At 41.2% G+C, this 25,693-nt stretch overlaps 1 protein-coding gene across 2 annotated transcripts in view; it reads right to left on the bottom strand.

Annotated features, from left to right (window-relative positions):
- LIN28B (lin-28 homolog B) overlaps nt 1–24,635 on the bottom strand; it is a 93,058-nt gene extending 68,423 nt beyond the window's left edge. Inside the window, exons 1-2 of one of the 2 annotated variants that reach the window (XM_066610214.1) lie at nt 24,626–24,635; nt 23,431–23,630 (exon numbers count right to left, since the gene is read on the bottom strand). In XM_066610214.1, the coding sequence (XP_066466311.1) occupies nt 23,431–23,630; nt 24,626–24,635 (210 nt within the window). Of the gene's footprint in view, nt 1–23,430; nt 23,631–24,065; nt 24,097–24,625 lie in introns of those variants that run through there. The other variant, XM_066610207.1, reaches the window with a different exon arrangement.
- Nucleotides 24,636–25,693: the final 1,058 nt, after the last annotated feature.

Below are 25,693 nucleotides of genomic sequence, written 5' to 3'. Positions count from 1 at the left end.
TCACTGGGTCCATGTTGGCAATACAACATGCTGAAATAATATTCTGATAATAATGATCATAACAACTCCTACAATAAGGTGCACATAATGGTACAAATACACTTCATCCACCGAACCTTTTGAAGTGCAATTCTGATGCATTTGCAGTATCTTGCCCAAAAAAGGCTAATTTATCTTGCAACACAATAACACAAATCATTAACTGCCTAATTAAAAAACTGAGCCTGAAATCTTTTTACATCAATCACAGTTTTGACAACTAGCAGAGGAATGGGTTATAAATACCAGATGAAGTTATAGGCAATGAATAGCTGTGACCTCTCCTTCCCTGGCTTGACCAAGAAGGTCTGCAATCCGAACCAAAGGGGTGCAAATTCCTCACCATTAAGAAATCTTAAGGTTGGCGGGAAAGTGGAAACTGTTAAGCGGAGTGCCTGGAGAGATTCAGCTCTTGCAAGATACATTCTTGGTACAATAGCCATCATTGAGGCTCATTTGCATGCTTTCAGCATTTTTTTAAAAAGCAAACATTTTTATTTTCTCTGTATTTGTTCTTACCAATAATTAAATGAATAGAAAAAGATTTTACAGTGCCTTTCCAGATACATTCTAAAAATTGGGATTATTCTTATATATGCACTTAGCCCTGAACCAGCAATAGTAGGGGGATAGCCCATCTCCATGAGATGGAGGAGGGAAGATTGCAAAGAGGAAATGGGGGGGGGGGAAGAGGCATTCTAGTGCTGACTTTGCACAATGGGGAAGCACTCAGCCAACAAGCATGTTTAAAAAATACACATAAAGGTTCCTGGAACGCTGGGGAAGAAAAGAGCGTAGGGTAGCTTTTCTACTTTGTCAGCGTCCTTCAACGAAGCTGCATGGAGGGATGGGGGTGGAGATGACAGTTCCACTACAAAGACAACAAGACAACATACAAAAAAGCACTAGTACTATGAATCTATCTACCTTTTCAAAAATTTTCTGAGCATTTTATTTTGCTTTGAAAATATATGCATCTGCACAATAGCCTGAAGCAATAGACTTTTTTATATTGCCAGGTCTGGTTCAGATCACACATGAAAACTACAGCGTGGTGCTGAATGAGAGAATCAAGGACTCTCTGATCTGAGCACTCCATCCTCCCTCCCTGGTTTGAGGCAAACCACTGCAATTTTGCCCAATTCAGCAAACTATGGTTTGCACTAATCCTTGAAATCAAGATTGGAAACCACAATTTAATCCTGGTTTCCAGGCTTAAAGTGGTTTTTAGCTTCAGTGGTTTTTAACATGACAAAGACCATGATCCTAAGCAGATTTGAAAACAGGTCTTGATTTCAAATAAACATGTTTAGTTAGGATCCTAAGCATGATTTACAAGAAAATTTGAGCACAACCATGTGCTAGAGACCAGTGACGGCCAACCTATGATGCACGTGACAAAAATAATCAATTATCTCTATTGCAATCTGGAAATCCTTAACACTCCAATCATTAACATATTTACTGGCAAGCAAAGCCAACTAAGTTCAGTACATCTTACTCTCAAGTAAGGCAGAAATCTTACTCATTACTTTAAAGTAAAACAATGTTCCCATTACCTAAAACAGCTTTAGCATGTTCTATTTAAGATTCCTGAGCCCAGCTCCATAAAAGAAGAAGAAAAAAATCAAACCAGGCTATATGGGGCAAGAAAGAATTACACTTCAATCATAAGGCAACAAAGTACAGTAATTGTCTATTTATGAGGCAAGCCAGGGGATTCAGTTGTAGTTACACCAAAGAAGCAAATTAAAAGATTCCTGCCTGATTTCTATTTTTGATTATAGAAACGCATAGGGCAAGATTCTTCCGCTCACATTAATATGAATGTGGATCTCAACTTGATACTGATTTATACACAATGTGGAACCAAACAAAGAAAAAAGTCCAGAATCAGTGACACAAGGTTGTTCAAAATCTGGATATTTCAAAAACACGTTCAGTATATTAGACTCTTTTCTAAAAATAAGCTGACTTAAAATCAATTCCAACCTAACTACAAATCAGCTAGTCCAAATATAAGGTGTTAAAACTGAATCCATTACCATCTTGCAAACAATTTAAGCTAAAATTTACTTTTCTAAGGAGAAAACATACCGGGGAGACATCTCCAACTTTTGAAACAAGCATTATCAACAGCACAATTGGCCATATGTCATGGCAAATTATAAATATTACTTTCAAATAGCATGAACAAGTATGGTACAACTCAATTAAGCTTAAGCATTTGAAGTACCCATTGAATTCAAGGAGAAGAGTCAGACACGTGCTTTTAGAATCAATGCGCTTTTAGAATATTTAGAATCAATGCGCTAAATATACCTGATATCTCAGTAGCTGAGATTAACTGGCTAAATAACACATGTGCAGCCTTTAGTACAGTGATGTGATGCAATACCAATGCTGATTGCATTATATGCCATTTGCCAGGCTCTCTCTCTTGTATAAGAAGTGCTGTACTTTCATCACTGTTAGTATCGGAAGGAACAAGAATCCCAGCACAGAAGAGAAGGTAGTTCAGAGGCATAATTTGCACCAAATCCCCAACTGCCAACCACACAACTAGGAGTTCTGTTAAAATGTTTAACTTTAATACACGTAAAAGCACTGATGATTCCTTTGTGGAACTTAATTGGAATAAATATTCTAAACACAGAACAGCTTTCAGGTAGGCACCTTCCTGGAAGAACAGCAGTGGTACGTGAATGGCTTTTGTGCACACATTTTTATACGCAATGATATGAATGGAATAAATCGTTTGAGGATTGTCATGAAGTTCCTGGGGTATACTGGGATAGACAGATCTTAATAGGGAAATGAATTTTCAAAAACCTGTCTTCATTCAATCCCTAGCACATTTTAAACACAGCATAACATTAATTTCATGGAGTAGCCTGTGAAGTAACGGAAGTTATAAGAGTGAAAAATTACAATGAATAAATGGAAAACATAGTGTCAGAAGAACATCACTCCCAGTTTAATATTAACTGTACTGTGATATAGCAATCTCCATCTCTAGACTGTATTAGTATTCTTTCTTCTAAATTTGAGTCACATGTAATGTTAATGCTGCACTTGGCTGGTTTTGGATCTTGCATGGAACGATAAAGGGTGCATAGCCAGTACTATTAAAAACTCAATTTAAATTGTATTTTAAATACAGAGACTATTGGAATTACTCTCATCTGCTGTTCAGTATTTTTTACTTTGTGGTGAATGCAAGAAATACCTTTGTTATTGTGAAGGCAAACCACAGCAGGATGTTGTTTTCAAGGCATATTTTTAGGCCTCCCTTTACTCACTAAACATACTGGCCACAATAGGGGAATTAAACATGCTTTGCCTGAGTGGTGATTGGAACACAGAGCTCTGACAAACAAATCAATCAATGAGTGCAGAACTGTGTACTGTAGAGCTCCTCCAAAATAACAGGACAGCCTCCAATTGGACAGGCTGACCAATATAAAGGAAGAGAGCCCTGTACATACCTCAGTCCCAAATTGTGAAGAGCTTGGAAGGGATAAAACCAGGGCTTTTTTTGTAATGGAACGCACCTCCTCCCCTGCCCCACCTTTTTTCCCTCCCTGCGCCACCCCCACCCCGCACTGCTGGCTAGGGAGGGATTCAAACCTCCAACCTTGTGCTCCACAGCCCAGCACTCTCTCCATTGGGCTATAGGAAAGCCTATAGTTAAAGTGTTCAGAACTAATATATAAGGTCTTGAGCCCAGCTGGTGGCCATCAGTGCCTCAAGTATTAGTTCCAAACACTTTGAGCCAAAGAGTTCCTATGGCTCAATTGCTAAAGTGCTGGTCTGTGGAGCCAGAGGCTAGGGGTTCAAATCCTTATGAGGAAGAAATTTTTTTCTTTTTTCTTTTTAGGTGGGGAGGTGCTCCATGGCTGCAAAATATAAAGGTTGGTTGCCAGTAGCCAAAAGGGGGGCCAGTTGAGGCTGTAAAACTCCTCAAAGTTCAGTCCCAAAGCCTGCCTGGGCTTCTTTAACAAAAGGTACAGGAAAAAAAATGGTGGGGGCGGGGCTGTGGTACATCACCATGCCCACCTGGGGAGTTGCCCCGCCCACTACATGGGGTGACAGGCAGGCCTCCTGCACTGGGTGACGCGAATTCTAGTGATGCCACTGGGCAGCCATGCTCTACATCAACTACAATTTCCAGACTAACTGAAGTCTCCAAGGGCAGTCCCAACTAAAGCATGTTATAATGGAGTCTTGTGGTCCAAGGCATGCAGAACCACTATAACTTCCATGTTGGAATTTCAACTTGGTTACCATAGCTAGATTAGATTAAGACTAGCTAGACTGCTCTGACCCAGCAAGGTTACATAACTGACATAATCTAAACCCACTGTGCAAATAAACAGCAGATGCACCTAAGAAAGATTACTGTAGAACAGTGCTTCCCAAACTTTAGCACCAGGACCTACTTTAAAAAACAACCATCTATTGTAACCCACTAGACAAAAAAAACAAAAACCCCTGAAGATATATTGTTTATTATAATAATAAATTAATTAATAATAATTGTGATCCTGTGCTCCCGAGGCTTCTGGAAACCTTACATAAAGTATGTCTGTAGGCATTTGCTTGCCTTCCCCTAGAAATGGAGTTCAAGGATTGTAAAACCAAACCTTTACAGTCATTCCAGGGTACCCAGAACTGGAGAGCAAGATGTGCAGTTATAGGACTTTCAGGCCAGACAAAAGGCTGAAACGGGATTCACATATGAACTATGGCACACCAGTTACTGGAGAAAATTGGAAATGTGACATTTTAATTTGGTGGTGTGAAGATTATCTCATACCAGCTAATGATGTTCTTCTGCCAGCTGGGCAAGGGTGCTTGCAAAGGTTTTTAAAAAACTTTTTGCAACCCACCAAAAATCAGCTTGTGACCCACTGGTGGGTACTGACCCACAGTTTGGAAAACACTGCTGTAGAACAAACAGTTTCAGAAGAGACAAACAATGGAGGCAAAGTAAGAGAGAGGGGAAAACCCAACTAATTTTACAGAGTTTGTTTTTTTTATTAGCCTGTACACTAGTTAGTCAAATTTGATAAATTAAAGCTTCCAATGTCCAAGGAATCAATTTCTAAATTGGGTGTGTCTGTGTGTGAAATGAAGCCAAGTCTCATTGATTTTAATAGCACAGCTTTGAAAACCCATTGATTTCAATGGTTAAAGAATTATATCTGAAAGTACTTTGACTGATCATGCCCCTTGTTAAACCCTGCCTTTTTCAATGTGAGAAACAGCTTCTCTGTGCAGCTTAGGGCACAATCCTAACCAGGTCTACTCAGAAGTAAGTCCTATTTTGTTCAATGGGGCTTACTCTCAGGAAAGTGTGGTTAGGATTGCAGCCTTAATTTCTCAATCTGATTAAAAGCTAGCAGTCTGATGGCATGATATGGACTAAGAATTTATGAAGAGTCAGAAAATATTCTATACTAAATATTACTGAATATACTATACCAGTGTTTCTCAAACTGTGGGTCGGGACCCACTAGGTGGGTCGTGAGCCAATTTCACGTGGGTCCCCACTCATTTTAATATTTTAATTTTTAATATATTCAACTTGATGCTACCATGGTATGTGACTGCATTTGGAGAATGTTACAGATCTATTCTTTTAACAGGTTATTGTGTATATGATAGTAAATGGAACTTACTCCTGGGTAAGTGTGGGTAGGATTGCAGCCTAAGATTGTGAAAAATTTTCCTGCTTGATGATGTCACTTCCAGTCATGACATCACTTCTGGTTGACCCTGACAGATTTTCGTTCTAAAAAGTGGGTCCCGGTGCGAAGTGTGAGAACCACTGTACTATACTCAATATACTAAAATACTAAAAATTTTGGGACTACTCAACTCATAAAACATCTGAAAAGCCTCAAATGTATATCATTCCAGGAATGCTGACATCTTTAAGTTAACATGAGCAAGTTCTGTGCAAACATGTAATTTTCACAGGGTCAAAACTGGGACAGATATTTCTTCAAACTGCTGCCATCAATTTAGAAAAGTGTTATCACCATGCTATAAACTGATTAGGTAACATTACTCATAGAAGGAGAAGCAGAAGGGAGACATAAACAAGACACTGCACTTTTTCCCCCCCTGAACTCTCAGGCCTAACTTCTGAAGTTAGATGGGGAGGGGAACTGTAGAGCAACTGGAGTCTGAAGTTGCTTTCAGGTGACAGGAACACGCCATCTTAGGTATATAGTATTACAGAAACATAAGCCAGACCCTACCTCTTGATACACCTGTGGTAACAAGCAGCCTACATGGGGGAAAAAAATAGGAGAATATTCTACCCCAGACTTTGCATTCTCCCATCCATCACCACTGTTATTGTGGGTATAGCAAGACTCAAGAACAAACCTCTTTTCTCCAGAGCTAACCCTGCTTTATGCTCATTAGCTGGTAATTTTTTACTTGAAAAATACAAACAGAACTTTTCCCATCTATTTTGTATCATCTAGGTCAAAACAGATTAAAAATATAATATACAGCAGCATATATATGCAGCAGTACATTCACTACAGGCATGAAAAATGTTCAGACCATTACAGGCTTGATAAGAAGCCTATAAAAATCAATAAACAGACTTTTGCACTGTAAATCTTTATGCATTTTTGTAGTCACACTTTTAAGTGTACAGTAAGCATTCTTGAGAAATTGCTGCACAGTAAATGCTTTATAAGGCAGTGTACCAGCCAATATGTTATTGATGAAATTAGCCAATAAAATCCCAAAAGACCTTTGGGCTAACAGCTTGCAAAATAATGTTGTAAAAACAAGATAGTTACTGCACAGGTGCACAAAGCCAATGCTATTCAGGATACACCACAAACTCATAGATACATTTAATTCAATTTATTGTATATAAAAACTATAACACTATCTCAAGACCTTCCTAGGTGTTTATCTGGGAAACATTTAAAATACCACAGTTCTCTTAATAGGGGGAAAGAATGGTACTTTAAGAAAAATTATTTGCCTTTCCTATCTGAAACATTAGTGAAAGTACACATCAACCACCACCATTCTTATTACAGTATCGAGTGCTGTAAAATTAAGGCTTTAAAAATTCCTAGAAGTTGCCATGGTTCTTGTTTCATTATTTAGTTAACTCATCTTTCTCTGAAACTTGAATCACACAAACTTGAATAACTTCAGTCTCGTAAAGCTACGGGGGTCCCGATAGAAAGTCATTTTAGAAAGTGGGTCCTGATGTTAAAAAGTTTGGTAACCACTGCTTTAAGCCATTAATTATTATTCATTCATCCATTCCTAACCTTCCTTTCTCTAAATCAGGGCTCTCCAAACTTTTTGGTCAGAGGGTCACTTCAAATATCTGGCACAGTGCCAAGGGCCAGAAAAATAAATTTTAAATATTAAATTTAAATAAATATATTTAACAGACAGAACTTAGATGAATGAATAAGTGAATGAATAGGCTCAAAGTTCCAGGATTTCTCCAAGCACCAACACAAACCACAGAAATAAAGCACACTTAAATGAACTCTCATTTCCATAGGTTGAATCAAATTCAACAACTTAAGATAGTAATTAAAAATAGACCAAAAAAATACTCCAGCAACAATATATAACAGAACAACTCACAAGCCAAAATCTTGCCAGAAAAGGTGCGTCTTCAACCCCTTTTGAAAAGTAAGGGGGGGGCATGCTTCCAAATTCCCAGAGACAGGGAGCTCCCCTATCTGGGGACTATTGTGGAGAAGGCTTTGCTCAATATAAAAGAACATAAGAGTCCCGCTGATCAAGCCAAAGGCCCATCTAGTCCAGCTTCCTGTATCTCACAGTGGCCCACCAAATGCCCCAGGGAGCACACAAGACAGCAAGAGACCTGCATCTTGGTGCCCTCCCTTGCATCTGGCATTCTGAGGTAACCCACTTTTAAAATCAGGAGGTTGCACATACATATCATGGTTTGTAATCCGTGATGGACTTTTCCTTTAGGAATTGGTCCAATCCCCTTTTAAAGGCAGATGCCATCACCACATCCTGTGGCAAGGAGTTCCACAGACTAACTACACACTAAGTAAAGAAATATTTTCTTTTATTTGTCCTAATTTTCGCAACACTCAATTTTAGCGAATGTCCTCTGGTTCTGGTGTTATGTGAGAGTGTAAAGAGCATCTCTCTATCCACTCTGTCCATCCCCTGCATAATTTGTATGTCTCAAACATGTCCCCCCTCAGGCGTCTTTTTGCTAGATTGAAGAGCCCCAAATGCTGTAGCCTTTCCTCATAAGGAAAGTGCCCCAGCCCAGTAATCATTTTGGTTACTCTCTTTTGCAGCTTTTCGGTTTCCACTACATCCTTTGTAGCAACCAGAACTGGACACAAATCTCCAGGTATGGCCTTACTATTGAATTGTACAATGGCATTACAATATTAGCCATTTTATTCTCAATACCTTTTCTAATGATAGCAAGCATGGAATTAGCCCTCTTCACCACCGCCACACATTGGGTTGATACTTTCATCAAGTTGTTTACCAGCACCCCAAGATCCCTCACCTGATCTGTCACAGGCAGCTCAGAACCCATTGAGAGAGTTTGAGAGCAACTAAGTCTTTGTTGGTGAGCAGGGAAGGAAGCAGGGGTGGGGGGAAGGCAGCAATGTGATCCCCAGGATCCCTTCACTAAGGACGTTGCAGGGACTGGCATTTACTTACCAATCCCTGCTGCAGCCTCCCAGAGGTGCGGTGAGCCCTGCGTGACCACCCACAGGGCTCCCCAGCCTCCAGAAAGTGAAAGAGTGATCGCGCTCCGCCTCTGCAAAACCAGAAGTGGAGCACAATCACTCCTCTTTCACTTTCTGGAGACTGGAGTGCCCTGCTGTTGCACTGATTCAGAGTAATCCATTACATCGCAGATGTATTATCCATCTCTGAATATGGGCTTTTCTAATCCCCAGCCCATATAGGAGCATGTCATAGACCTACCACAGAACATTAGTATGTGGAAGCCTTCTTCTGGATGTGGATTGCTGTTGCTGGTGAGGATAATTACTGAGACACGCCATGTTTTAAGGAAAACATGCTTGGAAGAAGCAAGAGCCAAAATTTTGTCTCTCAGTCTCAGTGTGGACCTTCCACCCTATGAATGAGCAAAATGCAAAAGCACAGAAAAATAGAAATAAAGCATGTGTGATGGAAATGCACTAGATCCCTCAAGGAGATAGGGCGTTATGTGGTGTCAACAGTGGCCCCTTGCTCTGATAGGTCTGGGAAGTATGGGGTTAAAACCTAGGCTTTTAGCAGCAGGTGTGCTGCACAGCTGCAGTCAGTAGAGGCAACAAGATAATCAAGGACAAGAGCAGCACCTGGAGCAGTGAAAGTTGGTGGGTGTAGAAGGAAGGAGATTGGAGAGACTGAGAAAGTGGAAGGAAGGAGCTTGGAAGAAAGGACAGACTGACTAAATTGACTAAATGAATGGAGACTACTGGAACAGAGACTGCTGGAGACTGGTGTGTGGCTGCCATACCCAGGAGCTGTTGGGAACCAAGGTGTTGTAGCAGCAGCTGGAGAAGCTGCTGGCAGGAGAGTGGAGAAAGGAGGAACTCTGCAGATTGAATAAGCTACCCTAGTGGTGGGGTCCAGCAGCGCTTTCTGCAGGATTAGGGCTATTTCAAGTGAAGAGGGGAACTAATTAGCTTAAAAAGTGAGGCTAAGTTCTCTAGACCATTTGGAAAGGAAATTTGGCAAAACAGCATGAAACAGAAAAGAAATTATAATATGAGCATTCAGCTGGCATTCAACATGGGACAAGAAACTAAAACAGCAAATGAAAAGACACACATATAATAACAAAAAATATCATTAACCTCAGGCAAAACTAGCTCATACTAAGGAGCAGATCTAATGATGATGCCCGAGTTTAAAGGAAAAAAAGAAATCAAACCCAAGAGCATAAATACTGTTCACAAAACTACTCTTAATTAACAGATCATGGAATCTTTCACTAAATTCCTCAACTGAGATAGTGTTGAAAACCTAGTGACTCTTGGTTTAATCATCAGTACATCATTCAACATAAGCAATTGATGGGGTCATTCTATATTTAATCTTGCTATGATTTTCTGTCAACATTCACAAAGAAAATGTGAAGCACAGGCGGGTACATTCCCCCCCTCCTTTTATTGACAATAACTTAATAGCTTGCTCAACAAGCTAAATGATTTCAGTTGGACTCATTTATAAGAAACTCTTTCAATTCAGGGTATAAATATTGTGATAATTTGTAGATCAGATTGTGGATTTCAAACCAAACTGTTTAAGATACTTCAATCATATTAAGTAGTAATTTGGCAACCGCACAGCAATGATTACTGTTCACTGGATAAGTGAATAGCATAAGCTAAATATTTCAGACAGAGAAGTCAGAGAATCACCTCTTTGTTCCCTGGAAACAAACAGCAAACGACCTAATGAAAAACTTTTTTTTTTAACTAAGTTTTATTTTTTACTTATTTGCTTAAAATGCAAGTTCTGCAATTAAAATGAGCTGTGGATTGGGTCACTCAGTTCCACAATTTTGGACAAATAAGTCATAAAATGATTTTGTTTGCTTGATTTTGCTCCATGTCTCTGAAACACAAGCATATAAAAAGTACACTGCTTATCTGCCTTTTTTTTGTAAGCAGCAGAACAAAGAAGCTTCACTTTCTTTTTGCAAACTTTTTATTCTCAACATTATAATGTACTGACTGACATCTTCCCTGAATTTAACAGGGTGCATCTCTGACAGCTACTTTTCAGTGTTCGTGGGGATGCCATAGGAGTCACCGATGTTTTTGCTATATTGCTCCTTTCCCCATTGTGCTTTTGCTATCATCTCTTCTCCAGCAGCACATTAAGCAGCTGCACCAGCATGACCTCTGGTACACTCTGGTCCACTATCTTAGGTGGATCATAGGACTCTCCTGGAAGTATTACTAAGGGCGCAATCCTAACCCCTTATGTCAGTGCTTTCCAGCACTGACATAAGGGCAATGCAGCTCTGAGGTAAGGGAACAAACATTCCCTTACTTTGAGGAGGCCTCCATGAGTGACACCCAACTGCAGGATGCAGCACATGTCCCATTGGCACCGCTATGCCAGTGCTGGAAAGTACTGACATAAGGGGTTAGGACTGCGCCCTACATTACAATTTTTCAGCACAGCAAAATTCTTCACAAATGTGCTAAGAGGCTTCAACGTTTGGCTAAAGATCAGTAGCGTCCCTAGGGTTTTATCACCTGCTGCAAGAGGCCAGCTTTTATCCCCATGAAAGACCTAATCCCCTGACCTCCTCCCATGCAATGGGTGGGACAATGCCCCAGAAGGTGGGCATGGTGATGCACCACTGCCCCGTCCCCACAGGTTGCTAGGCTGTAACTTTTAATAGACCAGAGCCATTTCAACACAATTTGTTTCATAACATTCTACATGAAATTATGCATTGAATGATACATGATGCTATTATTCAAAAATATTAAGATTTAAAAAATTTTGGCCAGTAGTGGTGTCACCCTCTGTATAGCCTGCACCCCCCTAGCGACGTCACTGCTGAATATCTTCATCACTTCTCTACCAATACTAGCATTTGTGCAACACATTTCCACTTTTCCAAGTGCCTCTATTGTGAAGAAATGGGATTCAGAGGTTACTTTGTTTATAAACAGAACCTCATGTTAAAGATTAACCATTTTATCTGTCACAGTAAAGCACACCAAGTACTTAAAGGTGGCAGAACTGTGGCTATTTAGATGGTCAAGAAGGCAATAAACTTGTAGTTCTGATTGGGCAACAGACTACTTCCAATTGATTATTCACAATTCCTTCAAAAAGTTATCACTGGCTTTTAAGCATAGACCAGTGGTCAGTAGCCTTGAGAAAGCGTGTCTTATGCTTGGTCATAAAGGAGCAGCAGAGTCGATAAGGTTTGCTGCGGTTGCTGGTATTCAACAGGCCGTGTTGCCACTATGAAGAGGCAGAAGACATGGAGACTAAGACTCGTGGCTGGTAGTCACTGGTGGTGGGGAGAAGAGAGCTTAAGAAAGCCTTCCCAGAAGCTTATCATGAACAAAAAGCCAAGCGCTCACTTCATGGTTACATCTTTGAGTGGTAATTCAGCAGGAGATAAAGTGTACCAAGCACTATGGACCTGAAGGAAGACTTCAGGAAGGAGCTTCCAGAATCCTGATTGCGCCTAACAGCAGAAGCCAGGCTGCTTTCCAGGAAGGCCCTCCAGTGTGTGCAACTGGGATGGACAGGAGGGGAGTGATTAGCCATCTTAATTGTTTTTATAATTGAACTAATCATGATGAACCATGCAATCTAGAGTGATATTAATAATAAAATACCCCTAAAAGTAATAGAACAGCTAAGCAAACAGAGCAACTCATTTGTTGGCTCAATTTAATATTGGGTTATTATGCAATTACTCCCATGCTTATACCTTACCAGGGAAAAGACATTTAAGCATAGTAAAGTAGCCCATAAGTAGCCCTTTAAGCTAGTAAAGGAGCCCATAACGAGGAAGAAGGTGGGGGTGTTTGTGGGAATCCCTCCCCCTTATCACCATTAAAAAGGCATTTCCTTACACTCAATTAAAAACAAGTGCAGTTTTAGAATCATCATGTGGTGTTATTAAAGAAACATGGGGGGGGGGGTTTAATAGCAAGAGGAGGAGCTGGGTTCTGCCTGACTTGGCAATTTAACTCATCCCCCTCTCCTCCTCATTTTCACACACACATTAATCAGAAATCTTTGCCAACAGCCTAGTGTGACAGACCAGTATTATTATAAATGGCGGGCTGAATGAATAATGGCTTGCCTGTGGTAATTCCCTTGGAAGAAAGATGCCATATTGTTGGAACCTCCACAGTCTGCTGCCAGCACTTGGCACGTGGGTCTCTTTCCTTCAGTCTAATTTACTGAAGGGCTAATTTACTGTTACTTCTGCATCCAAGTCAGGCTGATAAGGAAACACTTGCATTTTATATGTAAGAGTAACAATATAACTACACCACTTAGGTTATTTAAATCAAAAACACTCTAGCTGCCTGTCACTGACAAATGGCCAACTTCCAACTGCCCTCTCTTCCAATAAATCCTATCCCTCATCACTCTATAAACCAATCACGTTCCTTATCAAATGCTATCCGAAAGTTCCAATTTCTAATCAGTGAACAAGAACAGAGGGTTCTCTCTCCCCTCTGCATTCCCAAGTTCCCTTCTTTGTGTTCCCTGTGACCCTCATCACCACCACCATCACAAATCTAACACCTCTACACCGACTACAGTTCAAAGTTATTTCAACAGCACAAACATATTGTAATTACAACTGGTCTTTAGGTTATAAGTGCCATTAGATAATATGGATACATGATCTACAAGTGGTCCCTGTTGGTCACATGATCTCACCATTCCAATCTTACAACACCAAAGACTCTTAGTTTGTACCTTAGGTTCCCATTTTCCACCTTCAGGCCCTGTCTCTTGTGGTGCCTTTTAGATCTCCTTTTTCCAATTTCCTTCAATCCATTTTTTGTGAAACAGGGTAAAGATTTGTGAAACAGGATAAACTCGCCATAATTTCAGATGTAAGTTAGAAACTAACACCCACCAGAAAAAAAACCGTTTACTGTCCAAGAACCATCACCTCATTTGACTAAAATTTCTAATGAAAACATAGCTTTTTCAACACCTGGTCAATCAGTAGGAAACAAATGATGTACTACACAGAGTACACCAAGATTGGAATAGCAACAAACCATCTAAAGGTTTTGAGGTAGCCATACCACCACTTTGTACCACCAAGACTGGTTGCATTTTAATTTTCTAAAAATGCTAATAGGGTCAGAGAACTATAAGAACACTCTGCTAAAGCTTTAGAACAGAACCACTTTACTTGTAGGAGGTCTGGTCTAGAGGGTTGAGCCTCCATTTGCCTGAAGATAACATCTGAAGGTTGCCAGTTCGAGGCCACCAGCACCGTGCAACCTTGAAGCAGCTGACAAGCTGAGCCGAGCTATTCCATCTGCTCTGAGTGTGGGAGGATGGAGGCCAGAATGTGCGACCAGATCAAGACAGATCTGAATGTTGTGGTTTCTTGAAAAATAGAAACCTTCTTTCAAATTGTAAAAATCCCTATGGGGATTTAAATTGCCTGCCTATGTAAACCACCTTGAATAAAGTCTAAGGAGAAATCTGAGGACCAAGAAAGGCAGTACAGAAATACCTGTATTATTATTATTATTATTACCACCTGTACATCACAGCTTTTAACATAGGGTTGTATTCTAAGGTTTCCTTGTTTCCAAGGAAAGAAACTTTAGTACAAACTGTTGTTTTTACATTATGATTCTTCCCAAATACAATCAACCCTTGTTCTTTCAACCCATACTTGCAAAGCTTAAATCAATGCCAAAGGACACTATGAACACCATATTTCTACCTCAGTTTTCTACCTTTAAGCCTCCAAATGGCTTAATACAAAAAGCATTTTAAAAACCAATACAAAATCCTAAAGATTAGTTTTATAATAGCAGAATAATTTCCATATAGTAAATACCAAAGGCATTTATCAGATCTTTTAAATTTGCTGTTTAAAAGAAGAGATAGTACTAAATGGAGAGTATTCAGTAGATTGGGTACCACCAGAGAACAGGTCTTGTCCCAAACTTGTTCAAATTGGGACCACAATGTAAATCAGTGTTCCCCAATTACAGAGAGTGTCTCTCCAAGAACAGCATTTCAGTGTATACAAATACACCACACACGTGGGAGTGGGATTTCAGAGTGAAATCACAAGGTTTACCAGCACACTGTCTGCCCCCGCCCCCTGTATGGACATAGCTCATGCATTGTATCATACATGCACCCATACAGACCAAAACAAACACACAGAGCTCAAAATGAACATTAATTCCTAATTTTTTTCAGACTAATTCAGACTTGTTTTGCATGTATTTGTTTAGAACAACAGAATCATTTCCATAAGGCATCAAGCGAACATCTGTAGGGAGGGCATGCAGATTTAAAACAAACCAAATGTAGCATACTAGAGATTTTTAAATTACAAATTTATAGTAAGGAACCACCTGTTGAATAACTTTGAACCTCTCCCCCATCCCAAATGCTAGATTGTTTCTGCAACCAGAACATACAGACAGAACATATTTAATGAATAAGAATGATTCTGAACTTTATCATTCTGAGTGTGAAGATTATCCACATTATCAACAGCACGTAATTTATATTAAAACTCAACGACCAAAAAAGAATCCCTTGGTTTGCGAATACATGTAACATGGATAAGCACTGTCAACATTCAAGGTTTACTATGTACCTAAGACATAGTACAAAGAAGTGACTAGCCTTGCCCCGAGCAGCATGCAACTATGCTAAGAATGACTGGGAGTGCAGGCAGGTTCTCCTGCCCGCCCACCTCCGCAGTCATTCTCGGTGAAATCAGTCAGACTGAAGCGCTTCTTCCACAGCACCCAACTTCACTCCGACGGTGCTGAGAAAGGCTGTGGGGGTAGGCAGGTTTTTCTGCCTGTCTCCACAACCTATCAAAGCAAAGCAGCAGCTGACAGCACCACAGGTTGGGAGGGTGGGCTGACTGGCATGTCTCAGGGTGGTACACCAGTCAGCTACATGGTTGGAAATCAGTCAGGTATCAACACTATCAATATGTAATTGTAGATAACTGATGCTGAAATTTATTTGCGCCAAACACTACATCTGGGAAGCATCCTCAGAGTATAAGGGTGACCATTCTGAATTCTGGATCATTTGCCATTGTAGGTTCTTTCAGTCTTCAAATTACATTTGTTACATTTATGCAAACTAAGTTTACTACTATGAATGTTCATTGTTTAACAAACAAAATCTGAAAATTGAAGCTTTGTAACAGTCACAGGATGAGACTATAAATTAATTTTCCTTTCCTATCTACCTTATAAACACAAGCTCTCTACTTTGTCTTAAGCAATTTACAATCTTGTAAAGGCTGAACTTGAATAAAAGGTGCAGAGGAAAAACAGAAAGCTACCCACAGAAGAGACACAATTTAAAGAGTTACAAGGATTACTTTAGAAGAGGAGATAATTACAGATTGCATTCAATGACATACAGTTACCTTGTTATTTATAACTAAAAATTTTTTTATACAGTTCAGTCCACTATGGACTAATTTTTAGTGCGATTACATACAAAATAACCTTGTAATCTCTTGTGTTAAGAGATTTATACCAGAAATAGTTTTAAACTCTCAGTTCTAGAAAGATGATAAACTCAAATTCTGAAAAACATGCTCAAATATTATTTGATTAGTGAACCAAACTAATTGAAATGGAGGAAGCTAACAATTAAAAATGGCACGGTTTCTATTCCAAGAGCCATCACTGACTCAAAAATGAGAATATGAGCACAACATTATCAGACTTCTAACATTAAAAAAACATATATTGTTTAGTTAAAGAAAACATAGTGATCAGCCACAAAAATTACTGAACAGTTTAGTCTTCAGACAGACCATCACTTTGTCATTAGGCATTAACCATAATCAGATTAATAAAAAGGAGACTTGGGCAGTTCATGGAGAAACTCTTCCTCAATCTTCAGAGATCTTGTTGTGAAGCAATTATATGATCTAGAAGACAAATGCTCAGAGTGCAGGGCCTAGAAGTCCCCTCATAACAAGGCTAAAATTGCCCAAGTAGCAAGGCTAAAACACAAGCATCCTGACTATTCTTCCTGAAGACTGGGTGAATAACCAGACTGCCAATCCATGTGCTGATCATCCAGAGCCAAGGACAAAGCTTTATGCTCTAAGCCCATGTTATCCTACTATCTTTTTCTTTTGATCTGGTTGTTCCTAAACAGAGAATTATGAGTTTTGTCCATCATATCATTTGGCTTAACAAATGGGAGCCTTAGACAGCTATTCTTTTGGCTTGGAAAAAAACATGATATGATTGGAAACCGAGAATTCCAGCTCAAGATATTCCATATGTGACAAACACCAATAAGTAATTTGAAGATACCATCTAAACATCCACAGGGAACTAGAGTGGACTCTTACCATAAGTGAATGTACTTAGGGTACAACCTAAACACACTTGCTAATAAGTAAACTCTCACTAAATTCAGTGACTCTTACTTGCGAGCATGCATAAGATTACACTATTAGTGACTTAAGAGTTTTTAAAGGGGTGGTGAGAGAGGGGGCAAAAATAAATTGTGTTCATTTTACATTAAAAGTTAAGTAACATGAAAAGTAAAATGTAAGTTCATCTTACGTGAAAAGTTAAGTAAAAGTCAAGTTGGTGAACAAATGCATGAACTGTGGGGGTGGAAAGAGGTTGCACATTGTCCCCATGAAAGTTCCTCTTCAAATTTTAGCTCAAATAATGGAAAAAATTCAAATATGACTTACTTAATTATGCAATATTTAAGGCTGCAAGGTTTAATCAACTAACTGCTGCAATTACTTACTAAAGTTTTAACAGCAGATTAAAGTTTGGCCCTCCAAATGAACAGTGAGATTGTAAATAAGTAAACACACTTCAATACAGGTTCAAACTTGTTATACATGAATTTGACTCAACATGAATGGTCACTGCAAATAAGGAGGAATGTGCTGATCCCTGGAGAAGGGGAAAAATGTATCTCTTTAAAATCACAGTTTTAAAAACTGCTTTTCTTACTGTTGTAGAGAAACAGTCATGCAAAAGATCATTCCATTCTTCAGCTGAGCCAGGCAAAGGCAGGGGGTCCTTTGCATTTCTAATTGCTGACTGCCTCTCTACAACTTTAAGAAAAGCTGTTTTTAAAACACAATAGTAAAGGGATGCACTTTTTTATTCTTTAAACTGCTTTTATTTAACACATTTCATAGTATCAGCAGGGAGTCCCAGAATCAAACCCCTGCGGGTGTCAAGGCACAACCTTATTCTATTAGGAGCAATGGAGGAACAAGAAACCTGGAAGTGGGTCTTTAAATCTATTTTTCCACTGTTTTTTTTATCTACAGATTTTTTTTATCCACTAGGGGATCTGGAAAGGAACCCTAGCGGACAATGAAGGACAACCTGTACTCTTTAATGCAGGGGTATCAAACATAAGGCACATGGATGTGGCCTCTGTAAGCTATATAACCAGCCCCCATTATAACTGGGCTCTCCCAGAGCCACCCTTTTAGCAGTGCTACTTCTGCCAAAATATAGCTTTGTAGCCATCTCTCAGTGGCTGAGCTGTGAAGTGATGCTGCAGCAGAAGTGACACTCCTAAAAGGGTGGCCTGCATGATAATTGGGCTCCCCCAGCATGATAATTGGGCTATCACAAATCTGGAAAATATTATCATGATTTGCACATTTTCTGCGGTGTCATTCGCAGCCAATGAGTTTCTATGTGAAAACAAAGTGCTTATTTTTTGCCAACATTTCCAGCTCTCAGCAGGCACCATGAATGCTGTTTGGCCCACTATGTGAAAACAAATTTGACACTCCTGCTCTAATATATCTATAACTTGTCCCTGCACCAGATTTCCTGAAAAATCAAACGCAGCTTCTCATTTCATACTGAGAGCAAATTTCCCTCACGGTTTCTTCTCATGACAAGAACATTAAATAAATAATTTCTAAAATCTGAATTCTCCACAATATCTTACTATATTTTAATCTATTGTAAATCATCCCTTCCTTTCAGAATTCGCAAAGAGGCAGCTAAGTCTTTGCAATATGTAAATTTAACCAATTAAATGTAATTGATAAATTAGCTAAGGAGCCAGACAATTAATCAAGTCAACATCTTTAATTAGTTAACACTCCTAACATAAGAACTTATTTAAATGAAGCCCTCATTGATGTTAGAAGTTCCAACACTAAGAAACTGATTCTAAATGTATTAACTTGGAAATATTTTCAATGTGCATATTATGTCACAGTTTAAAAAGAAAACGTCACTACACATTGTCAATATGCCTCCAGACCCTTGATACTATGTTGCAATCCATTCCTAAGACTATTGAATAGAATTGTTCTATTGTCATCAGTAGGGCTTCCTGCCAAGTAATATGTCTAGAATAATTAGGAAAAGCACAAAATTAATGTCACATATCCCCATAACTCCAAACACTGAATGCTGCAAGTGAATATACATACTACTCTCTGCTCGTGGATGGATTATCTGTGTATTGAGTACTGAAAAAGAACCCAATTCCATCCTGCTTTCCAGCACTGATGTAGCTGTGCCAATGGGGTGTGCACTGCATCCTACAGTGGGGGCGGGGGGTCAGAGGCCTCCTCAAGGTAAGGAAACATATGTTCCTTTATGTCGGGTTATACACTGGTGAAGGGACGTTGGTTAGGACTGAGCCTGCAATAATCTCTCCACAACTTCTTAGAGCGATTCATCCCACACTTCAAAAACTACAAACCAAGAATGATTCCTATGAACCATAGCATGCACCCAAGTTTATTTTATAAACCACCTATTAAAAGTCTATGTGCCAATTATGCCACTCACAACACTCAACTAGCTTGCTTGTGACTGACTCAATACATAAAGAAAATATTAACACCACTGTTAATGTTAAGGGCTACTGTTTATGTAGTCTTTCCCTGTAACCATGGTTTCCTTAATCGACAGGGGCCCCCAGTACAGAACCCCCACAGATAAGAGGGGCCGCCTGTACTTCCTTTACCATAAGATCACTGCCTGAGAAGTCAGTGGGACTGTTGGCAAATACATTGACCCACACAGCTGACTGTGCATGTGCGCTGTGTCCAGTAAAGTAGCTTGTGACTCAAGAAATACAAAACCTCTACCTCAGAACCCTTTCAGGCACTGGTTCTCAGAATGACAGTCTGTAGGGACACACTGAAAGTGGTGTATTGGCCAGAAGTGACATCAATTTAGGTTTCAAACCTAAGCTGCAATTAGCCAAAAAGTTCCATTACAAAGCATGCTCATGCTGTTATTTTGCATAGCTTGGATTCAAACATTCCAGCTCAGAAACCAAAGCAGAATGCAGATATGGATCCTCCTCCAACCACACAGCCCTTCCCCCTTGCCCATCTTCCCGCCTATTCAGGGCAAAGCACCATGCCTCTCTCCCACTGGGAGCCCAACCCACCCAGCAGCTCTGCACCCTGGGTTTTCAGCTATGTATTTTCAATGGTGGCTGAGCATGACCCACCTGAATTTGGCTCACTACCCACTAGGTGGGTCCCAACCCACAGTTTCAGAAACACTGCTTTAAGGCAAAGGACATTTGCTAACACTATGGAGCAGAAAGAGCAGCAAATGTGGTGGTGTTGCCAAATAATTCAGAATTACTGGGCCAAATAATTTAGAATTACTGTAGAAGATACAGATGAAACTCTGACCTCATGTACTGTGACCAGAACACCAATAGACTTCTTCTTGGTTACATTCTGCATGTTAGTCACCCAGTTACTAGCAAAAATCAATCATGCAAGAACTGAGGTCACAATAATAATCATTGTAACTAGCTAACTTAGAAAGGCTTCAAAACAGTAGGTTGGTTAAGGGGCATTTGGGACACACTGCACAAGCTCAAACTAAAATATTTAAGTTGTTTCCCAAGAAAGCAGAGAAGGAGTTAAGAAAGTTCAAACCTTTGCAGGATGCTGCAATGTATTTGTGAGATATTGCAATGTCCATTATAATTAAGATGTTGGCTTCAAAATCCTTAATTTTTAAATACAGGAAGAATGCACTTACAAGTTCTAATGGTTCTTTTTTTATGATCCAATGATAATATAAAACCCAATATAAACTGAGAACCTGGATAATATAGTTGTTCAGTTGTTCTGTTCTGTAATAAAGTTGACTCTTTTTCCTGACAGGTCACATTCCAATCGTAACGCTATCCAGAATCCAAAGAAGGAATAAGCACACACAGGAGAGACTAGAGCTTTGCATCCCATTTTTGCTACAGCAGTTCCCACAACATCAACAAACATCCTCTCTCTTCACCAGCAGTAATGGTAAGACTGAATTTCCCATTCGCACTGGTAAGCCTCCTACAAATCAAGTCATATACATATTTTTCTTATGCCCTCTTGGCACCTGGTAATATTTGAAATGTTTCAGTGACTTACAAATTACATTGCAATTTGTTTAGGCATATGAATTGTTGTCTCTCTTGATGATAAATAGAATATTGTCAGAATTTTTGGTTTGCATAGAGAAAAATGAAACTAACACTGCATATAATAAGATAAATTTGAAAATTGTTCATTCTTTCATATACAGAAGGTAAGCCTACAGAATTTCAAAACTCAATCCAGTAAAGGAAAGAGAGGTCATAGGGGTACAGGTAAGGAAAACAGAAATGAACAAGGCCAGAAACTGCTAGCAATCCACACTGACAACAGTTTTAATAAGTTGCATTCATCAGAAGAAACAGAAAACAAAAAATTATCATATGCCAATACCACATTAGACATTTAAAGTAATACTTCTAGACCAGAAGACAAACATCTGATTTCAGAGTTATCACCCAATTCAATATTTAAATAAACCAATAATATGGATTAGGTTCCAAGATGGACGATAGCAAGGTAAATATTCTCTTGAATGGTAGTAGCATTTGCAATCCTGAGGCCACTTATTTCAGAGCAGTTCCACTGAACCTAATGGAACAACAATAAGTCTTTTCAGAAGCTTAGTCATCTGTCCTTAGTTTTCAATTATGTTAAAGTCCATTCTGTTATAAACATATTCCATAAGCTTAAACATTAAAAAGTGGCTCAGACAGGAAGTGTACTTGACCCAAATAAGGCATTCAGAAAAGAATGACAAACACTAAACTTACCACAGCACAAGTTTATCACAATAGTCAGAAAAAGACCACCACCATCGTAAGACATTCTTTAGGATGTCTCCAACTGTTCTCCAATGACCACTGCCCAAACATTATCAATATTTTGCAGACACACTAGATCCAACTCTAAGAACACAAAATGGCCATTCAAAATTACTGGGACTTTTAGGCAGATGCTCTTAAAAGTATGGGGACCATTCTATGGTTAACTCAGTTTTACTGAGTCTGGGGGCAGGAGGTCTGGTCTAGAGGGTAGAGCCTCCCTTAGCCTGAAGATATCAGAAGGTCGCCAGTTAGAGGACACTGGCAGCTCCCTTGACAAGCCGAGCTGAGTGATTCCACCTGCTCTTGCTGTGAGCAAGAAGCATTTGGCTGCCCTCCATGTGATAGATGGAGCTGCTTGCCAGAAGTGAGACCAAACCAGGAAAATCCATTCTGAAATGTTGTTGGTTCTTGAAAGAGAGAAACTTCTATGATTGTAAAAATCCCCTTGAAGGATTTAGAAACGCCTGCCTATGTAAACCACCTTGAATAAAGTCAGAGTAATCCAATGACCAGAAAGGCAGTAAATAAATACCTAGTTAATAATAATAATATCATTATCACTCTTTTGAGCTAATACAAAAATAAAGTAATTGAGGCAATGGATTTTAGGATGTAGGTAGGCAAGGGATATAAGAGAAAGATATAACCACACACTTGCATATGTACCACAACATGATCATTCTCCTTCAGTGCTAAAATGTTTTTATACTCAATGTATACCTTTAATTGCACAACAGTCACCTCTGGACACTTGCCTTTTGAGCTCTGTGCCCTTAAAGACACAGAGTCCTTGCACTGCTACAAAATTTTGTTTTGTTTTTAAACATAGTGCTACACACAAATGATACCTCAGTTACTCAAATTCACTGTAATATTGTACATTCCTGGAATATTGTATTCCTGCCCATCTGGAGTGGAAAAAATACATAATTACAATTTATCAATTCATCCAAACGTAGTCATCATAGAAGTTACAACAACAGTGCCTCATTTTACACACATTTTTATTTTAATTATTGGAACTCTTCTCAGTTTAAAGTTGTTCACTACACATCATTTAGGTGCCTGGCTTGCTCCCTTTTCCATCACTACACAGGGAAGATCCTACCAAATCCTGAACAGATGAGAAATATAAAGACTAAGAATTTAACTCACCCACCCAAAGAAAGAGCAGGAAACAAAAGGATGTGTTTGTGCTATAAACCTGTTGAGAGGGTACAACCATCTTTTTGTACAACCAGGAAGCCTATTGATACTGGGGGAGGGGGCGAGAGAAGGGGGGGTGATGGTAAATAGAAACTGCTATCTGAGGCTGGTTTTAAAGCAAGAAGCACAGGCGCACATACCTAAGGAAGAACTCGATGGAGTGGTTTTTCGGGCACATGAAAATAAGGCATTGTTCAACTCAGCTGAGCAAGGGGAGGGAATAAAAAACAACCCGAAGGTGCTTACTTGGTGTACAAAGACATCAACCGGAGAGTCCAAGGGGCTTCCCTCGCGGTTGATCATGGAAATGAATCCGAAGCCCATGCGAACGTTGAACCACTTGCAATGGCCTGTTCCGTGCAAGACCTGGGCTTCTTCGTCCTCTTCCTCCTCCTCTTCTTGTTCCGGCAATTTCCCGGGCTCATCTCCACCTTTGCTCGCCCCCGCTGATTCGGAGAGGGGTGGCGGAAAAACAAAACGTGTACACACACACACACACACAAAGGCAAAGAGTTAAATTCCAGGAACATCCCTTCGGCGCTTGCACAAGAGCGATTGCTACAGAGCACAGAAAACACAAGCACGCACTACGGGCATTACGAAATCAGCCCACGAAGGCATGGAACACACACACACCCCGACACGGGGGAGGAAGGGAACGAAACTGCAGGGTGAACACACGCGCACCCCCAACGCTAAAGGGCATCGGGCAGTCTCTGCTGTGACTCGCTCCCAACTCGAGCCCTTCCGAGCCCCCCCACCCCGCACACACAGACCGAGAGAGCAGCCCAGCAGCCCACGTTGTGCTGTACATACGTGCGATCCTGCCCTTTAACTCCATCTTTCAGCCACATAAACCACCCCAGAGAGCGATACTTTACTTGGGTACTGCTGGTTGAGCACCGATCCCATCCCTCCCCAGAGGAATTCGCAGGCGAATGAGCCTCGGCTGGCCAGGCGAGGGAGGGAGGGAGGGAGAGGAGGAGGAGGAGGAGGGGGCGACCAAGCCGAGAGAGGAGGCGATTGCACAACCACTTGGAACGGCCCATGCAGGAGGCGGCGAGCGCAGCGTGTGTGTGTGTGGTTTTTCCAAGCGCGCTCATCCTTTTCGCCCTGTTCCTTCCCTCCCCTTTTCGCCCTCCACTCCGGGCCGAGGAGGGTGAGGGGGGGCAGGTGTAGGGAAGTCCCCCCGCCCCGTTCCCCCGGCCACCGCTTGCTCAGTCGCGCAGGAACCAGTCGAACAAAAGCCCCCCTCTGCAAGCTTTTCAACTTGGGTGAATCGGAGTGGGCGGCGCGCGGCACTTGGAGAGCTCGCCCACAATGGTCTGCGATGCACAAGCTACTCCCCCCTGATCAAATAGGTTGGGGGGGGCTGCTTAAAAGGGGTGTAGAGTCAACAAACAAACAAAAAAGAAGCGGGGGGGAATCACACCACCCCCACCTTCGGCCATGTTGGCCCTCTGCAAAAGTTCCCCCTGGCAGGCTGGCAGGGGGTCTTTGCCTCAGCCTCGCCTCTTGCTTCGGAACGACCCCCAGCCTGGCTCTCAGGGGGTCCAGTGTGCTTTCACTCTTTGGGGTCCCTCTCCTCCCCCTTCCCTTTGTGGGCCCCACACACACGTGACGGGGTCCATCCCCTGCCTCCTTGCTCCTCATTCCACTGGGGGTTCTGGGAGGGGGCTTGGCGAGCGGCCGGAGGAGCCAATCGCCACCGCCAGCGGGCTTGACACGCCGGAATAATTTATGAATGGAGAAGAAGGCGCATTTCAAAAGGCGCTCGCCTTGCCGCCGCTTGGCACGTCTTGGCTACGTAGATCCGGGTGGCGCTGGGGAGGGTGGAGAGCTGAGCGGAGCTGCCGGGTCTGGACCCGGCTCGCACGTGGGAGAGGCGCAGCAGAAGCGGATTCATTCTGCACGTGCGAACGGAGAGAGTCGTGACGCGCAAGCTACCCAAGAAGATGGGCTCATCCCTGAAGCCGGACTACGAACCCCACTCACTGCCTCGACTGAAAGCAATCTCGATTTGAAGCGGGATTTGCTTTCAGGTAAGTGTGACGAGGATGCAGCCCGCATCCCACCGAAATCGAGGAACTCTGGCAAGGAAGGCTTGCCATCAGTCTGAGGCCACAATCCTATCCACATTTTCCTGGGAGTAACCCCAAGGTGGTAGCCAGAGAGGGGTCAGAGGGGTAGTGAGTTTGGCTGCCCAAATAAGGTGCAGGGTGGCGGCGAAAAGGGTAGCGGGCAAACATCCGACCTGGCCCTTGGTCCTGGAAGCGGGGAACGTTGCACATACGTCAACACGCCCTCGCACGCATCAAATCCCCATCCTGGTGTCGTGTCACGGCTAGGCACGGAGTCTCAGGAAAAGATCTACGCCCACTTGCCGGAATGGGGGGTATACTTTTCCCATTCGGATTTCCACTGCCAGCGTGATGCCACACACCGAACAGACGGAAAGCCCTGCAATTTAGCAATCACGCACTGCTGCGGACGTGTAATTATTCGCGCT

Source organism: Tiliqua scincoides, chromosome 1 (assembly GCF_035046505.1).
Source record: "Tiliqua scincoides isolate rTilSci1 chromosome 1, rTilSci1.hap2, whole genome shotgun sequence".
Lineage (NCBI taxonomy): Eukaryota > Metazoa > Chordata > Lepidosauria > Squamata > Scincidae > Tiliqua > Tiliqua scincoides.
The sequence above is the reverse complement of the archived record's forward strand: the minus strand, read 5'-3'. Positions and strand labels throughout refer to the sequence as shown.